This window comes from Somniosus microcephalus, chromosome 4, assembly GCF_052327205.1.
Source record: "Somniosus microcephalus isolate GS21.2 chromosome 4, FLI_Smic_1.0, whole genome shotgun sequence".
In the NCBI taxonomy this organism is placed as follows: Eukaryota; Metazoa; Chordata; class Chondrichthyes; order Squaliformes; family Somniosidae; genus Somniosus; species Somniosus microcephalus.
In genome coordinates, this window is record NC_140990.1 from 39,870,845 (window position 1) to 39,887,021 (window position 16,177).

The window sequence follows — 16,177 nt, forward strand, 5'->3', positions numbered from 1 at the left end:
AACCCTGATAAAACTCACTTTTCGCCGGTGATCCGGACTCTCGCGGTTGCCCGGGCCTTCCCCAGAATGCGAGGCCCTGCGCAGGCGCGGTCGTGGCTCATCCTTGGGAGCGGGGCCTGGCAGCGCATGCGGAGTGGGGGGGGTCGGGGCCTGTTCAGAGCCCGCACTCACCAAGCGGCGCATGTGGAGTAAGGGGAGGCGGCGAGGCCTGTTCAGAGCCCGCGCTCACCTTGGAGCGGCGCATGCGGAGTAGGGGCAGGGGGGCGGGTCCTGTTCAGAGCCCGCGCTCACCTTGGAGCGGCGCATGCGGAGTGGGGGGAGGGGGCGAGGCCTGTTCAGAGCCCGCGCTCACCTTGGAGCGGCGCATGCGGAGTGGGGGGAGGGGGCGAGGCCTGTTCAGAGCCCGCGCTCACCTTGGAGCGGCGCATGTGGAGTAGGGGCAGGGGGCGGGTCCTGTTCAGAGCCCGCGCTCACCTTGGAGCGGCGCATGCGGAGTGGGGGGGGCGGGGCCTGTTCAGAGCCCGCACTCACCAAGCGGCGCATGTGGAGTAAGTGGAGGCGGCGAGGCCTGTTCAGAGCCCGCGCTCACCTTGGAGCGGCGCATGCGGAGTAGGGGCAGGGGGGCGGCTCCTGTTCAGAGCTCACCTCCAACAATGAGAACAACAATTTGTATTTCTATAGTGCCTTTAATGTAGTAAAACGTCCCAAGGCGCTGCACAGGAGTATTGTAAGACATTGAAAAATGTGACCCCGAGCCACATAAGGAGACATTAGGGCAGATGGCCAAAAGCTTGGTCACAGAGGTGGGTTTTAAGGAGCGTCTTGACAGGAATGACGTATGAGGAGAGATTGGGTTTAGAAGAATGAGAGGGGATCTCATTGAAACTTATAAAATTCTAACAGGACTGGACCGACTAGATGCAGGAAGGATGTTCCCGATGGTCGGGGAGTCCAGAACTAGGGGTCACAGTCTAAGGATAAGGGGTAAGACATTTAGGACAGAGATGAGGAGGAATTTCTTCACCCAGAAAGTGGTGAACCTGTGGAATTCTCTGCCACAGAAGGCAGTTGCGGCCAATTCATTTAATATATTCAAGAAGGAGTTAGATATATTTCTTAAGGCTAAAGCGATATGGGGAGAAGGCAGGGACAGGGTACTGAATTTGGATGATCAGACATGATCGCATTGAATGACGGGGCAGGCTCGAGGCGCCGAATGGCCTACTCCTGCTCCTTACTTCTATGTTTGTAGAACCAGGGATCACAGTTTTACATCTCCACCTTTCCCAGCCTGGGGGCAGTGAAGCTGATTTTCAGGCCCCAGTTGCTGCACAGGTTGGTTGAAAGGATCAACAGTAATGGCGGCTGCAATCCCCACAAGCGCCCGCGCTCCAGAAAGCGCTCCGGCCGCCGCGCTGAGTTGTGGCTGACCCCGCGCATGCGCGCCATGGCCCCGCCCTCTCCTGCTCCACAGGCGCCCGGCCCGCACCGCGCATGCTCAGCACACCCCCTGGGCCCGTCAATCATCCTCATCCGCGCCTGCGCGCTGGGCCCCTGAACTCCAGGCTGCCGCGCGGGGTTTTCTTTGTAAAATCGGTGTTGGTGAAGAGCCGCAATCAGAGAGGGAAAGTGAGTTTTCCTCCAGATCTGATTGAGATCAGAGGAGGGGAGAGAATGGCCCAGAAATTCGGGTCGGGGGCTTGCCGCGCGTGTAAGCCCCCGATATGCACTTACCCGACGCGCCGGCCGTTGAGCTTCAGGGACGCCTGGAATTGCTGTTTTAAAATGTTGACTCCCGGGCAGCGTCTGACGTCACGCCGCCCAGGAGTGCAGCCAGCGCGAAGCCTGTAGCGCGCTGTGCAACTGAGACACGCCCCTTGAGGTCTCATTTTAATAGGACACGCCCCCAATGTTTCTCACAAGCTGCTAAGCATTTTTACATGCAAAGCAGCAGTTTAAATAGGTTTTTGGTATTTTTATGAAGCTTTTGGTAACTTTTATAAACTTTTAAAAACGTTTACATTATTTTGAAGAATCTGAAGTAGTTTTAAACAGAATTAAAGCAATTTAAAGACTTTTAAAAGCCCTAAAAGAATTTTTTTTATTCCATTTATTTATTTAGCAATGTCGTCGTCATACGTGTCTTCACACTGTTCCCTTTGGGGAACTGTATGAAGTGGTGGAAGGATTTATGGCCGTGATTAACGCTCATTCCGTGACCGTAACCATCTTTGAACCAGCCATTAGGGTGGTTAGTCCTATGGCGGGAGGGTTTTACGGGCTCCCACAAGCTATACAAGGAGGGGGGGGCCACCCACACCCACGGATACAAATATCCCACTGGATGTCAACCCAGAATTTAGAGCTGGAGCTCCAACTCCACTTGCCGGGACTGTCTGGAGTGGGGTTCGAAACCCTACCCCATCTGGCCCAGCGGTGGGGATCCTACCGCTACGCCAAAGGCCCATCCGATTAGCAACGTGAAATGGCTGGAATGAGCACAATTCACGGCATTAAAAGAACTCACTATTGAACTGATGATGACCTCAGCAATCTCCTCAACGAGGTGGAGGCGCAGCGCCTGCTCATCATTGGTAATGAGAAGTCAAAGGCGCCGCAAAAAGGACAGATGATAGCTTGGTCTTTCAAGTGGCAGCATAGGGCTCCAGTCACGGGGAGGGAAAAGGCGCAGGAAACGTATGGGTGTCACCTTTTGCGCGGAGTGGGCCTTTTGCGTAGCGGTAAGCATCCCCGCCGCTGGGCCAGAAGGAGTAGGGTTTCGAACCCCGCTCCAGACAGTCCCGGCAAGTGGAGTCAGAGCTCCAACTATAAATTCTGGGTGGACATCCAGCGGGATACTTGTGTCCGCGGGTGTGGGTGGCCCCCCCCCCTCAGATGGGTTGTGGGAGCCCGTAAAACCCTCACGCCATAGGACTAACCACCCTAATGGCTGGTATGAAGATGGTTATGGTCACGGAAGGAGTGTTAACGTGGCCAGAAATCCTTCCACCACTTCATACAGTTCCCGAAAGGGAACAGTGTGAGGATACGTATGACGATGAACTCTTGCGCAATGCACCTCCTTGGACCCTCAGTCGCAGATGCGAGGGGGCAAATCGTGCAATTGTTAAATTTTTCATTTTATTGACATGTAAAATGTTGGCCCAGTAATTCCCTTCCAAACGCGCAAGTACGGTCGGGGTACTTACGCATCTGGCCAGAGGAAATGCCGGTTTTCAGCATGCACAGCGCATGTGGGGAAAACCGGCATTTCCTGTCCTCTGAACGAAGGGGTTCAGAGGCAGAACGCGTGCGACTGTACAGGCAGCGCGTGCGCAGTAAAATTCGCCGGTTTCATTCATGCTTTCAGTGAGGTCAAGTCCTTACAACTTACACATGAAAAAAGCATGAGTACAGTTGCTCCAGAGGCTGCGGAGGAAGATATTTCTTATCGTGGAGCTTCTGAAAGGCAATATTTTTGTTTGGGAAAGGGAGGAAAGTTATTTTAAGAAATGCTGAGGTAAGTTTTAAAGTTTATTTTTGTTTTTTAAAACAGGTTTTTTAGTACTGTAGGTAGAAGGATCAATTGTGGCTATGTGAATTGAATTTGCTGTGTTTATTAAATGTGAAAATGACTCCAACATTTTTAAGAAAGAAACTTTTCATCAGTAATATATTCTTTTAAGTAATTATGTGTGTATGTCTGTATATATTCCTTTGCGTGTATGTATATATTCCTTTACTTATGTGTATGAATGTATGTATTTAATTATGACTTTCAGAGAAAGTAACTTAATGGAAAATCATAATTAAAAACATACATTCATACACATAAGTAAAGGAATATAAAACATACATACATACATATACGTAAAGGAATATATGCGGACATACATACATAATTACTTATTACTGATGAAAAGTTTCTTTCTTAAAAGTGTTGGAAATGTTACATTACTCATTTTAGAACACTCATTCTCACATTCAATACACACAGCCACAATTGCTCCTTCTACCTACCGTACTGAAAACCCGTTTAAAAAAAAATTTAAACTTTAAAACTTACCTCAGCATTTCTTAAAATAACTTTCCTCCCTTTCCCAAACAAAAATATTGCCTTTCAGAAGCTCCACGATAAAATATATCTTCCTCCGCAGCCTTGGAGCAACTTTACACATGCTTTTTTCAAGTGTAACTTGTAAGGACTTACCCTCACTGAATCCATGAATGAAATCGACGAAGTTCACTGCGCAAGCGCTGCCTGTGCAGTCGCACGCGCTGTGCCTCTGAACCCCTTCGTTCAGAGAACCGGAAATGCCGGTTTTCCCCGCATGCGCTGTGCATGCTGAACACGGGCATTTCCTCCGGCCAGACGCGTGAGTACCCCGACCGTACTCACGCGTTCAGAGAGGAATTACTGGGCCAATAAAGGAGAATCCAAACCTGAGAGCCCGCGGATCCGGGCCCCGAGCGGAACTTCTTCAGTTTGGCGGTATGCGCTCCAGGGACACGTGACCCAGGCCCAGGGCCTGATTGATGGGAGCTTCTGACCAATAGGGAGCGAGCGGGGCGGGGCTGGAGGAGCGAGCCGGCGCCCCGCGCGCCCACCCCCCGCTTCGCCCAATCAGTTATGTCAAGACGTCGCCGTCGTACAATGATAGACATGCGCTCTCCACCAATGAGCGAGGGGAGGCTGTGCCTGGAGGACCGACCGTGGGGCTTTGGTCCTCCCAACTAATCGCGGCGAAGGAGGAGGCGGGACCTGCGATTGGCCCGCCGCCATTTTGTAAGGCGGCCTGGTCAGAATCTGTGATCTTGGGAAAGTTTATTTTTAATGTTCCTTTCACATTTTACAGCTCAAACTAATTTTATTTTACAGAAGATACTTGTTTTAAACATAGAAGATAGGAGCAGGAGTAGGCCATTCGGCCCTTCGAGCCTGCTCCGCCATTCAATGCGATCATGGCTGATCATAAAAAAAGTGGTTTGTTTTTAAATTGATGAAACAGAAACAAGAAACCCTGTGGAGCAAATGTGAGTAAAAATATTTTTTCTCCCTGAATTAATTTATTAAATATTAATTTTCTTCGTTTTTAATTATTAATTTCAAGTACTTTAAGAGAATATAGGAGTGGTGGGGGTTCTCTTAAAGGGACAGGTGCTCTCTTTTTCTATGTGATTTTCATTAAAGGGACTGCGTCCCCGTGGATGACTGATATTAAAGGGACAGTGTCTCCCTTTTTATTGATTAATGTATATGTAAGAGACTGACAGTTAAAGTAGGACAAATCCCCTGCTCCCCTGAGTGCTTGGCGAGAAATCAGGTGCTGTTTGCTCTCGCCCCCTCCCAATTTTCTGCCAAGGGACAGAAAGCAGAGAGTAGTGGTGAACGTTTTCTTTTCAGACTGGAGGGAGGTAAACAGTGATGTTCCCCAGGGGTCGGTATTAGGACCAATGTTCCCTCTTTTTTGAGGTGCGTGGCCCCTTTAATGGGCTGCACGGCCCATTCAAATTTCCGCGCATGCGCGTTTATTCCATTTATAGGGCGGTGAGCCGGCTGCGCGGGACCTCCAGACCGCTGCGTGGCCGCGCAACTTAACGTGAACATTGATTCGGACCACTGCTTTTTTTGATATTTAGCAATGACCTGGACTTGGGGATCCAGGGCAAAATTTCAAAATTTACAGATGATACGATACTCGGAAATGTAGCAAACAATGAGGATAGTAACAGACTTCAGGGGGATGTAGCCAGACTGGTGAAATGGGCAGAAACGTGGCAGATTAAATTTAATGTAGAGAAGTGTGAAGTGATTCATTTTGGTAGGAAGAATGAGGAGAGGCAATATAAACTAAATGGTCCAGTTTTAAAGGGGGTGCAGGAACAGAGAGGCCTCGGGGGGTATGTACACAAATCTTAGAAGGTGGCAGGACAAGTTGAGAAGGCTGTTAAAAAAGCATACAGGATCCTTGACTTTATTAATAGAGGAATAGAGTACAAAAGCAAGCAGGTTATGCTAAGCCTTTATAAAACACTGGCTAGGCTTCCGCTGGGCACCACACTTTAGGAAGGATGTCAAGGCCTTGGAGAGGGTGCAGAAGAAATTTACGAGAATGGGACCAGGGATGGGGGACTTGAGTTACGTGGAGAGACGGGAGAAGCTGGGGTTGTTTTCCTTAGAGCAGAGAAGATTAAGAGGAGATTTGATAGAGTTGTTCAAAATCAGGATGGATTTTGAGAGAGTAAATAAGGAGAAACCGTTTCCAATGGCTGAAGGGACAGAAACCAGATTTAAGGCGATTGGCAAAAGAACCAGAGGTGAGATTAGGAAACAGATTTTTACACCAAGTTGTTGTGATCTGGAATGCGCTGCCTGAAAGGGCAGTGGAAGCAGATTCGATATTATAATTCAAAAGAGATTGAGATGAATACTTGAAGGGAAAATATTTACAGGTCTTTGGGGAAAGAGCAGGGGGAGTGGGATTAATTGGAGAGCTCTTTCAAAGAGCCGGCACAGGCACGATGGGCCGAATGGCCTCCTTCTGTGCTGTATCATTCTATGATGCTATTCTACACAGACACACACACATACAGTCAGACAGACACACACACACAGATACTCACAAAAATACAGTCAGACATACACTCACATTTTTTCTGCATGAACTTTTATTATTAATTTCAAAGACTTTACTAAAAAGGTGGGAATGGTGGGCGGAGGGCTCTTAAAGGGACAGGGACTCTTCTTTTCAATGTGATTTTCATTAAAGGGACCGAGTCACTCCTTGCCTGTGGAGGACCAATTTTAAAAGGACAGCGTCTCGAAATCAGGTGCTGTCTGCGTGTGCACCACCTCCTCCCAATTTCCTGCCAAGCGATCCCTGCGGGCACCACTCCACTCTAGGAGTGGCTCCTAGAATCATACAGCACAGAAGGAGGCCATTCAGCCCATCGTGCCTGTGCCGGCTCTTTGAAAGAGCTCTCCATTTAGTCCCACTCCCCTGCTCTTTCCCCATAGCCCTGAAAATTTTTCCCCTTCAAGTGTTTATCCAATTCCCCATTGAACGTTATCATTGAATCTGCTTCCACCGCCCTTTCAGGCAGCGCATTCCAGATCACAACAACTCGCTGCGTAAATAAAATTCTCCTCACCTCGCCTCTGGTTCTTTTGTCAATGACCTTATATCTGTGTCCTCCGGTTAGCGACCCTCCTGCCACTGGAAACAGTTTCTTCTTATAAGCTACAGCTATACAAAGCCCTGGGTAGACCCCAGAGAGTGATAGAGTCATAATGGCACAGAAGGAGGCCATTCGGCCCATCGAGTCCGTGTGGCTCTCGGTAGAACAATCCAGTCAGTCCCATTCCCCCGCGCTATCCCCGTAGCCCTGCAAGTTTATTTCCCTCAAGTGCCTATCCAGTCTCCCCTTGAAAACATCGCGTCTCTCCACTTTCAGCACTTCCGTCGGCAGCGAGTTCCAGGTCCTCACCACTCGCTGCGTAAAAAAGTTTTTCCTCACATCCAACCTGTATCTCTTGCCCAAAACCTTGAATCTCTGTCCCCTAGTCCTTGTACCATCAACTCGTGGGCACAGCCTTTCCCCGTCTAGCCTATCCAAACCCGTCATAATCTTGTACACCTCCATCAAATCACCCCTCAACCTCCTTTGCTCTAATGAAAACAAATCCAGCTTCTCCAACCTGTCCTTGTAGCTAAGATCCCCCATCCCCGGAACCATTCTGGTAAATCTCTGCACCCTCTCAAGGGCCTTCACATCCTTCCTAAAGTGTGGTGACCAGAACTGGACGCAAAACTCCAGTTGTGGCCTAACCAGCACTTTATAAAGGTTCAGCATAACTTCTCTACTTTTGTACTCAATACCTCTATTTATTTATGAAGCCCAAGATCCCATATGCTTTGTTAACCACTCTCTCAATATGTCCCGCCACCTTCAGGGACCTACGCACATTAACTCCCAGGAACTCCCTGGAGCACTGTGTACAGTTCTGGGCACCGCACCTCAGAAAGGATATATTGGCCTTGGAAGGATTGCAGCGCAGATTGACCAGAATGTTACCCGGGCTCCAAGGGTTAGATTATGAGGAGAGATTACATAAACTAGGCTTGTGTTCCCTGGAATCTAGAAGGTTAAGGAGTGATTGAGGATTTTAGGATTTTGAAAGGAATTGGTAGAGTAGATAGAGAGAAACTTTTTCCGCCAGTGGGGGAGTCGAGGACAAGGGGACATCACCTTAAAATCAGAGCCAGGCCATTCAGGAGAGAAGTTGGGAAACACTTCTTCACACAAAGGGTGGTAGAAGTGTGGAACCCTCTCCCACAGGAAGCAGTCGATACCAGCTCAATTAATCATTTAAAATCCCAGAGCGATAGATTTTTGCTAGACAAGGGAGCAAAGGGATATGGAGCCAAGGCAGGTGGGTGGAGTTAAGACACAGATTGGCCGTAATCTCATTGAACGGTGGAACAGGCTGGAGGGGCTGAATGGCCTCCTCCTGTTCCCATGCTCCTATTTACTCTATCAAAACCCTTCCTGTTTTGAACACCTCTATTAAATCTCCGCTGCACCTTCTCTGCTCCAAGGAGAAGAATCCCAGCTTCTTCAGTCTCTCCACGTAACTGAAATCCTCTGTGTATTTGTCGTGGGGCAGCAGGTTATAGCAAACAGCTTTCTTAAGAACATAAGAAATAGGAGCAGGAGCAGGCCATTCGGCCCTTCGAGCCTGCTCCGCCATTCAATAAGATCATGGCTGATCTTCTACCTCATCTCCACCTTCCCGCCCGATCCCCATATCCCTGGATTCCCCATGAGTCCAATAATCTATCTGTCTCAGCCTTGATTATACTCAATGACTGAGCCTCCACAGCCCTCTGGGGCAGAGAATTCCAAAGATTCACCACCCTCTGAGTGAAGAAATTTCTCCTCATTTCAGTCCTAAATGGCCGACCCCTTATTCTGAGACTGTGACCCCTGGTTCTAGACTCCCCAGCCAGAGGAAACAGTCTCCCAGCATCTACTCTGTCAAGCCCTCTAAGAATTTTGTATGTTTCAATGACATCACCTCTCATTCTTCAAAATTCATGGGAATATAGGCCTAGACTCCTCAATCTCTCCTCATAGGACAATCCCCCCATCCCAGGAATCAGTCTGGTGAACCTTTGTTGCACTCCCTCTAAGGCAAGTATATCCTTCCTTAGGTAAGGAGACCAAAACTGTACACAATACTCCAGGTGTGGTCTCGCCAAGGCCCTATATAATTGCAGTAAGACTTCTTTACTCTTATACTCCAATCCTTTTGTAATAAAGACTAACATACCATTTGCTTTCCTAATTGCTTGCTGCACCTGCGTGTTAAGATGAGAAATGATAAAGGCAAGAAGTCACTTGTGGGAGTGGTGTACAGGCCCCCTGACAGTAACCACACGGTAGGATGGAGTATAAAGGAAGAAATACCGGGAGCTTGTCAGAAAGGTATGGCTATAATCATGGGGGATTTTAATCTACATATAGACTGGAAAAATCAGATGGGCAAAGGTAGCCTAGATGAGGAGTTCATAGAATCTTTTTGGGATAGTTTCTTATAACAGCACGTTCTGGAACCAACCAGAGAGCAGGCTATACTCGACCTGGTATTGTGCAATGAGATAGGATTAATTAATGACTTCATAGTGAAGGCGCCCCTAGGTAGCAGCGATCATAATATGATTGAATTTTACATTCAGCTTGAGGGAGAGACGAGTGGGTCCAAGACTAGTATTTTAAACTTAAATAAGGGCAATTATGAGGGCATGAAAGCAGAGCTAGCTAAAGTGAACTGGCAAATTAGGTTAAGGGATAGGTCAATAGAGTTGCAGTGGCAGACATTTAAGGGGATATTTCAGAATACACAGAATATGTGGATAAATCCCCTGGACCTGATGGCTTACATCCTAGGGTCTTGAGGGAAGTGGCGGTAGGGATTGTGGATGCATTGGTAATAATTTTCCAAAACTCCCTGGACTCAGCAAAGGTCCCGGCAGATTGGAAAACTGCTAATGTAACACCCTTATTTAAAAAGGGTAGTAGGCAGAAGGCTGGAAACTATAGACCTGTTAGCCTAACATCTGTGGTTGGTAAAATTTTAGAGTCCATTATTAAGGAGACAGTAATGGGACATTTGGATAAACATAATTTAATAGGACAAAATCAGCATGGTTTTATGAAGGGGAAATCATGTTTGACAAATTTGCTTGAGTTCTTTGAGGAAGTAACATACAGGGTGGATAAAGGGGAACCAGTGGACGTAGTGTAGACTTCCAAAAGGCATTTGACAAGGTGCCACACAAAAGATTATTGCTCAAGATAAAAAATCACGGGATTGGGGGTAATATTCTGGCATGGGTGGAGGATTGGCTATCTAACAGAAAGCAGAGAGTTGGGATCAATAGTTCATTCTCAGACTGGCAATCAGTAACTAGTGGTGTTCCGCAGGGGTCAGTGTTGGGTCCCCAACTCTTTACAATCTATATTAACGATTTGGAGGAGGGGACCGAGTGTAAAATATCAAAGTTTGCAGATGATACAAAGATGGGAGGGAAAGTAGTGAGTGAGGAGGACATAAAAAACCTGCAAAGGGACATAGACAGGCTAAGTAATTGGGCAGAGATTTGGCAGATGGAATACAATACTGGAAAGTGTGAGGTTATGCACTTTGGCAGGAAAAATCATAGAGCAAGTTATTATCTTAATGGCAAGAAACTGGAAAGTACTGTAGTACAAAGGGATCTGGGGGTCCTGGTGCACGAAACTCAAAAAGTTAGTATGCAGGTGCAGCAAGTGATCAAGAAGGCCAATGGAATGTTGGCTTTTATTGCTAGGGGGATGGAATACAAAAACAGGGAGGTATTGCTGCAGTTGTACAAGGTATTGGTGAGACCGCACCTGGAATACTGCATACAGTTTTGGTGTCCATACTTAAGAAAAGACATACTTGCTCTCGAGTCAGTACAAAGAAGGTTCACTCGGTTAATCCCGGTGATGAGGGGGTGGACATATGAGGAGAGGTTGAGTTGATTGGGAATCTACTCATTGGAGTTCAGAAGAATGAGAGGCGATCTTATTGAAACATATAAGAATTTGAAGGGGCTTGATCGGGTGGATGCGGTGAGGATGTTCCCAATGATGGGTGAAACTAGAACTAGGGGGCATAATCTTAGAATAAGGGGCTGCTCTTTCAAAACTGAGATGAGGAGAAACTTCTTCACTCAGAGGGTAGTAGGTCTGTGGAATTTGCTGCCCCAGAAAGCTGTGGAAGCTACATCATTAAATAAATTTAAAACAGAAATAGACAGTTTCCTAGAAGTAAAAGGAATTCGGGGTTATGGGGAGCGGGCAGGAAATTGGACATGAGTCTAGGTTCGGATCGGTCATGGCCCTGTGGGTAGCAGAGCGGGCCCAGGGGCCATGTCGCCTGGTTCTGCTCCTACTTCTTGTGTTCTAATTCTGTGTTAGATTTCAGGAGATGGTTTTATTCCTGATCCTGGCTGGGGTGGAGATCGCCTTTTACAGAAGGTAAGCACTGTCGAAAATATAGGGACAGAGTGATCTCCTGGACGAGTTTCGATCGCCTAGATGGGTCGGAGAGGAATTTCCCAGATTTTTTCTCCCAAATTGGCCATTGGGTTTTTTATCTGGTTTTCGCCTCTCCCAGGAGATCACATGGGTTCGGGTGGATGGAGAGTGATAGAAGATTTGAGGTTAGGATCAGATCAGCCATGATCTTATTGAATGGTGGAGCAGACTCGAGGGGCCGATTGGCCTACTCCTGCTCCTATTTCTTGTGTTCTTATGTTCTTAATATATACATTCCAACGAGAAAGAAAAATTCCAAGGGGAGGACCCACCATCCGTGGTTAACTAAAAGAGTTAAAGATAGTATCAAACTTAAAGAAAAAGCATATAATTGTGCAAAGATGGCTGGCAGGTCAGAAGATTGGACAGAATGTAAAAAACAGCAAAGAATGACTAAAAGATTAATAAGGAGAGAAAAATTAGAGTACCAGAGAAAGCGAGCTAGAAATATAAAAACAGATAATAAGAGTTTCTATAGATATTTAAAAAAGAAAAGAGTTAACAAAGTGAGCATTGGTCCTATAGAAAGTGAGTCTGGGGAATTAATAATGGAAAATAAGGAGATGGCAGTTGAATTGAACAGGTATTTTGCATCGGTCTTCACTATAGAGGATTCAAGTAACATCCCAGAAATAGCTGTAAATCAGGAAATGGAAGGGAGGGAGGAACTCAAGAAAATTACAATCACCAGGGAAGTGGTAATGACCAAATTGTTGGAGCTGTGGGCTGACAAGTCCCTGGGTCCTGATGGACTTCATCCTAGGGTCTTAAAAGAAGTGGCTAGTGAGATAGTTGATGCGTTGGCTTTAATTTTCCAAAATTCCCTAGATTCGGGGAAGGTTCCATTAGATTGGAAAATAGCGAATGTAACGCCCTTATTCAAAAAGGGAGGGAGACAGAAAGCAGGAAACTACAGGCCAGTTAGCTTAACATCTGTCATGGGGAAGATGTTAGAAGCTATTATTAAAGACGTTATAGCAGGGCACTTGGAAAAGTTCAAGGTAATCAGGCAGAGTCAACATGGTTTTGTGAAAGGGAAATCATGTTTAACCAATTTATAATGGGAAACAAAGAAATGGCTGACCAACTAAATACATATTTTGGTTCTGTCTTCACAAAGGAGGACACAAATAACCTCCCAGAGATGCCGGGGAACATAGGGTCTGATGAAAGGGTGGAACTGAAAGAAATCAGTATTTGTAGGGAAATGGTGTTAGGAAGATTGATGGGACTAAAGGCCGATAAATCCCCAGGGCCTGATAATCTACATCCCAGGGTACTTAAGGAAGTGGCCCTAGAAATAGTAGATGCATTGCTGGTCATCTTCCAGAACTCGATAGACTCTGGAACAGTACCCATGGATTGGAGGGTAGCTAATGTTACCCCACTATTCAAAAAAGGTGGTAGAGAAAAAGCGGGGAATTATAGACCGGTAAGCCTGACATCGGTAGTGGGGAAAATGCTAGAGTCTATTATAAAAGATGTAATAGCAGAGCACTTGGAAAGCAGTGACAGGATTGGACAAAGTCAACATGGAATTACATAAGGTAAATCATGCTTGACTAATCTACTGGAATTTTTTGAGGATGTAACTGGTAAAATAGATAAGGGAGAACCAGTGGATGTGGTGTATTTGGACTTTCAGAAGGCTTTTGATAAGGTCCCACATAAGAGATTAGCGTGCAAAATTAAGGCACATGGGATTGGGGGCAAGGTATTGACTTGGAAAGAGAACTGGTTGGCGGACAGAAAGCAAAGAGTTGGAATAAACGGGTAATTTTCTGAGTGGCAGGCAGTGACTAGTGGGGTACTGCAAGGATCGGTCCTAGGACCCCAACTGTTCACAATATATATTAACTAGCTGAAGTGCCCGGCGGTACCGAGGGTCTTTTGAGGGCATGTTGTTGTTGGAAGAGAGAGAGAGAGCGACTGGGGGGAAGAGGGGGGGGGGGAAGGGGAAAGGGGGGGAAGGGGGGAAAAGGGGAGGGGGGAGGGGGAGAAAGGGGGGGAGGGGAGGGGAGGGAGAGGGGGGGAGGGGAGGGGAGGGGGGAAAGGGGGGAGGGGGAGACGCAGGGCTCGCCAATCTCACCGACACTCTTTAATATAAGGAAAACCGTAAACAATGCATGCAGGGCAGAACTAGGCCAATATCCATTAATAATCACTATCCAAAAAAGAGCCACCAAATTTTGGAAACACCTAGAAATGAGCAACCCCCAATGCTATCATTACGAAGCCCTGAAATGCCAAGAGAGGACTATAAAGAAGAATACCCTCAGTCAACTAGTCCTGGGACTGAGTGAAGTAACTACAAACACTACTAACAATAACCAGCCCCAGGACAGTGACAGCGTAACACAAAGAATTCGACCCAACACAATCGTCGCGAAGCAAAAGGAAAAATATCTGTCATGTTGGGCAGAAACAACAAAAACCCAAAGCAAACTCAATTGCTACTTGGCCCTAAACAGACAATACAACATGGCTGATTACCTGACCATGGTAAAGGATAGCAAACTGAGAAAAACTTTGACAATGTACAGACTTAGTGAACATAACCTGGCGATCGAAAAAGGTAGACACAGACAGACCCGGCTACCAAGAGAGGACAAGATATGCTCTCACTGCAGTCAGGGAGTGGTGGAGACAGAGATGCACTTCCTCACAGCTTGTAGAAAATATCAGGGCATAAGGGAGAATTTCTACCCAAAATTCACAAAAAAATGCCCGGATTTCAGAAATTTGAATGACGACCAAAAACTCCCATACCTACTAGGGGAAGAGAGAAATTGTGTAACCTTAGCGGCACACTATGTTACAGCTTGCCATAAACAGAGGGACAACCACTAAATATAAGAAAAGAGTATATACAAATTATATGAAAGTACTAGCTGAAGTGCCCGGCGGTGCCGAGGCTTTTTCGAGGGAATGTTGTTGTTGGAAGAGAGAGAGAGAGCGACTGGGGGGAAGAGAGAGCGACTGGGGGGAAGAGAGAGAGCGACTGGGGGGAAGAGAGAGAGCGACTGGGGGGAAGAGAGAGCGCGACTGGGGGGAAGAGAGGGAGGGGAGGGGGGGAGGGAAGAGGGGGAGGGGAGGGCGGGGGGAGGGGGAGGGGATGGTGGGGGAGAAAGGGGGGGAGGGGGAGGGTGGGGAAGGGAGGGCGGGGGGGAGGGAGGAGGGGGAAGGGAGGGAGGGGAAGGGCGGGGGGAGGGAGGGGGAGGGTGAGGGCGGGGAAGGGAGGGAGGGGGGAGGGGGAGGGCGGGGAAGGGAGGGCGGGGGGGAGGAAGGGAGGGGGGAAGGGAGGGCAGGGGGGAGGGAGGGCGGGGGGGAAGGGAGGGGGGAAGGGAGGGGGAAGGGCGGGGGGAAGGGAGGGGGAGGGCGGGGTGGGAAAAGTGGGGGGAAGGGAGGGCGGGGGGGAGGGAGGGCAGGGGTTCGCCCCCCCCGAGGGTCGCGGCCCCCCCCGAGGGTCGCGGCCCCCCCCGAGGTGAAGACCGCCGATTGCGCGCGCAGCAGGAGCTGAGACGCGGCGTGTCTCTCGGCCGGTGGGCCCGGTTGCCAGGGCAACCGTGACGCTGACCAAGCCAGAGAGAGAGACGCCGCGTCTCTGCTGCGCACGCGGCACCCCCCCCGAGGGTCGCGGCCCCCCCCCCGAGGGTCGCAGCCCCCCCCCCCCAGGTGAAGACCGCCGATTGCGGCTGTGCGAGACGTCCGGCGGGCCCGGTTGCCAGGGTAATGCTGGACGCTCAGCAAGCCCCGCCCCCCGGCCGAGCCAGAGATGTCTCAGCTCCTGCTGCGCGCGCACCCTAGCGGCGCTGGGCTGAGGCTCGGCCCTCCAGCCTTCGAGTGGGGCCGGGAGGTGCCTAGCTCGGGCGTGGGTGCGGAGGAGACGCCGAGGCTTCTAGGCCTACCTGGAAAAACGGGAAAGGTAGGAAAATTAATGAGATTAGATAAGTTAATTACTTTCTAAATCATTTTTTTAAAAAACAATATGTGTTTTAAAAGCAACGTTTTTTTTTAAGACGCAGAAAGCGGGAAAAAGAAAGGAAAAGTTTGGAATCAAGATGGCGGCGACTCACCTCGGTTCAGAACGATAAAGCCCGGCCACACGCGCACCGATTGGCCCGGCGGCACACGCCAGCAACCCGGCGTACGATTGGTCGAGCTCGAGGTCACTCTGTCGCTAATGAGCGGATAATGAGATGCTAATGAGCGGAACGTTGAATGTTTTTGGGATACCGCGGGCGGGATTTTAGCCCGGCCGAAACGTAAATACGCTTAAAACCGTCTCGGAAGCGTAAGCTTTCTTTGGAGGGAACGCGCGCGTAGGTACGCCCTGTAACTTCCGAGTGCATACCCATAAGCACACGCGATGACAGACAGATAGACAGACAGAATGACAGAAGTACCGATTTATATATATAGATATTTATACACTCAGGGATATATCTGTTTATACACTGTATGGATAGATCTGTATTTTTGTGAACAAACATGAATGTTTTCCGATGCTTTGGCAACATAAGATGTAACTTGTCATGCCAATAAAGCG

The 16,177-nt window shown here is 48.3% G+C and overlaps 1 protein-coding gene across 1 annotated transcript in view; it reads left to right on the forward strand.

The window, feature by feature from the left end:
- Positions 1-541: 541 nt before the first annotated feature.
- The window catches only part of LOC147118691 (uncharacterized), a 47,210-nt gene continuing 31,574 nt past the window's right edge, over positions 542-16,177 (forward strand). The window contains exon 1 of the mRNA XM_085983957.1: positions 542-548. Coding sequence (XP_085840083.1) covers positions 542-548 — 7 coding nt within the window. The remainder of the gene's footprint in view (positions 549-16,177) is intronic.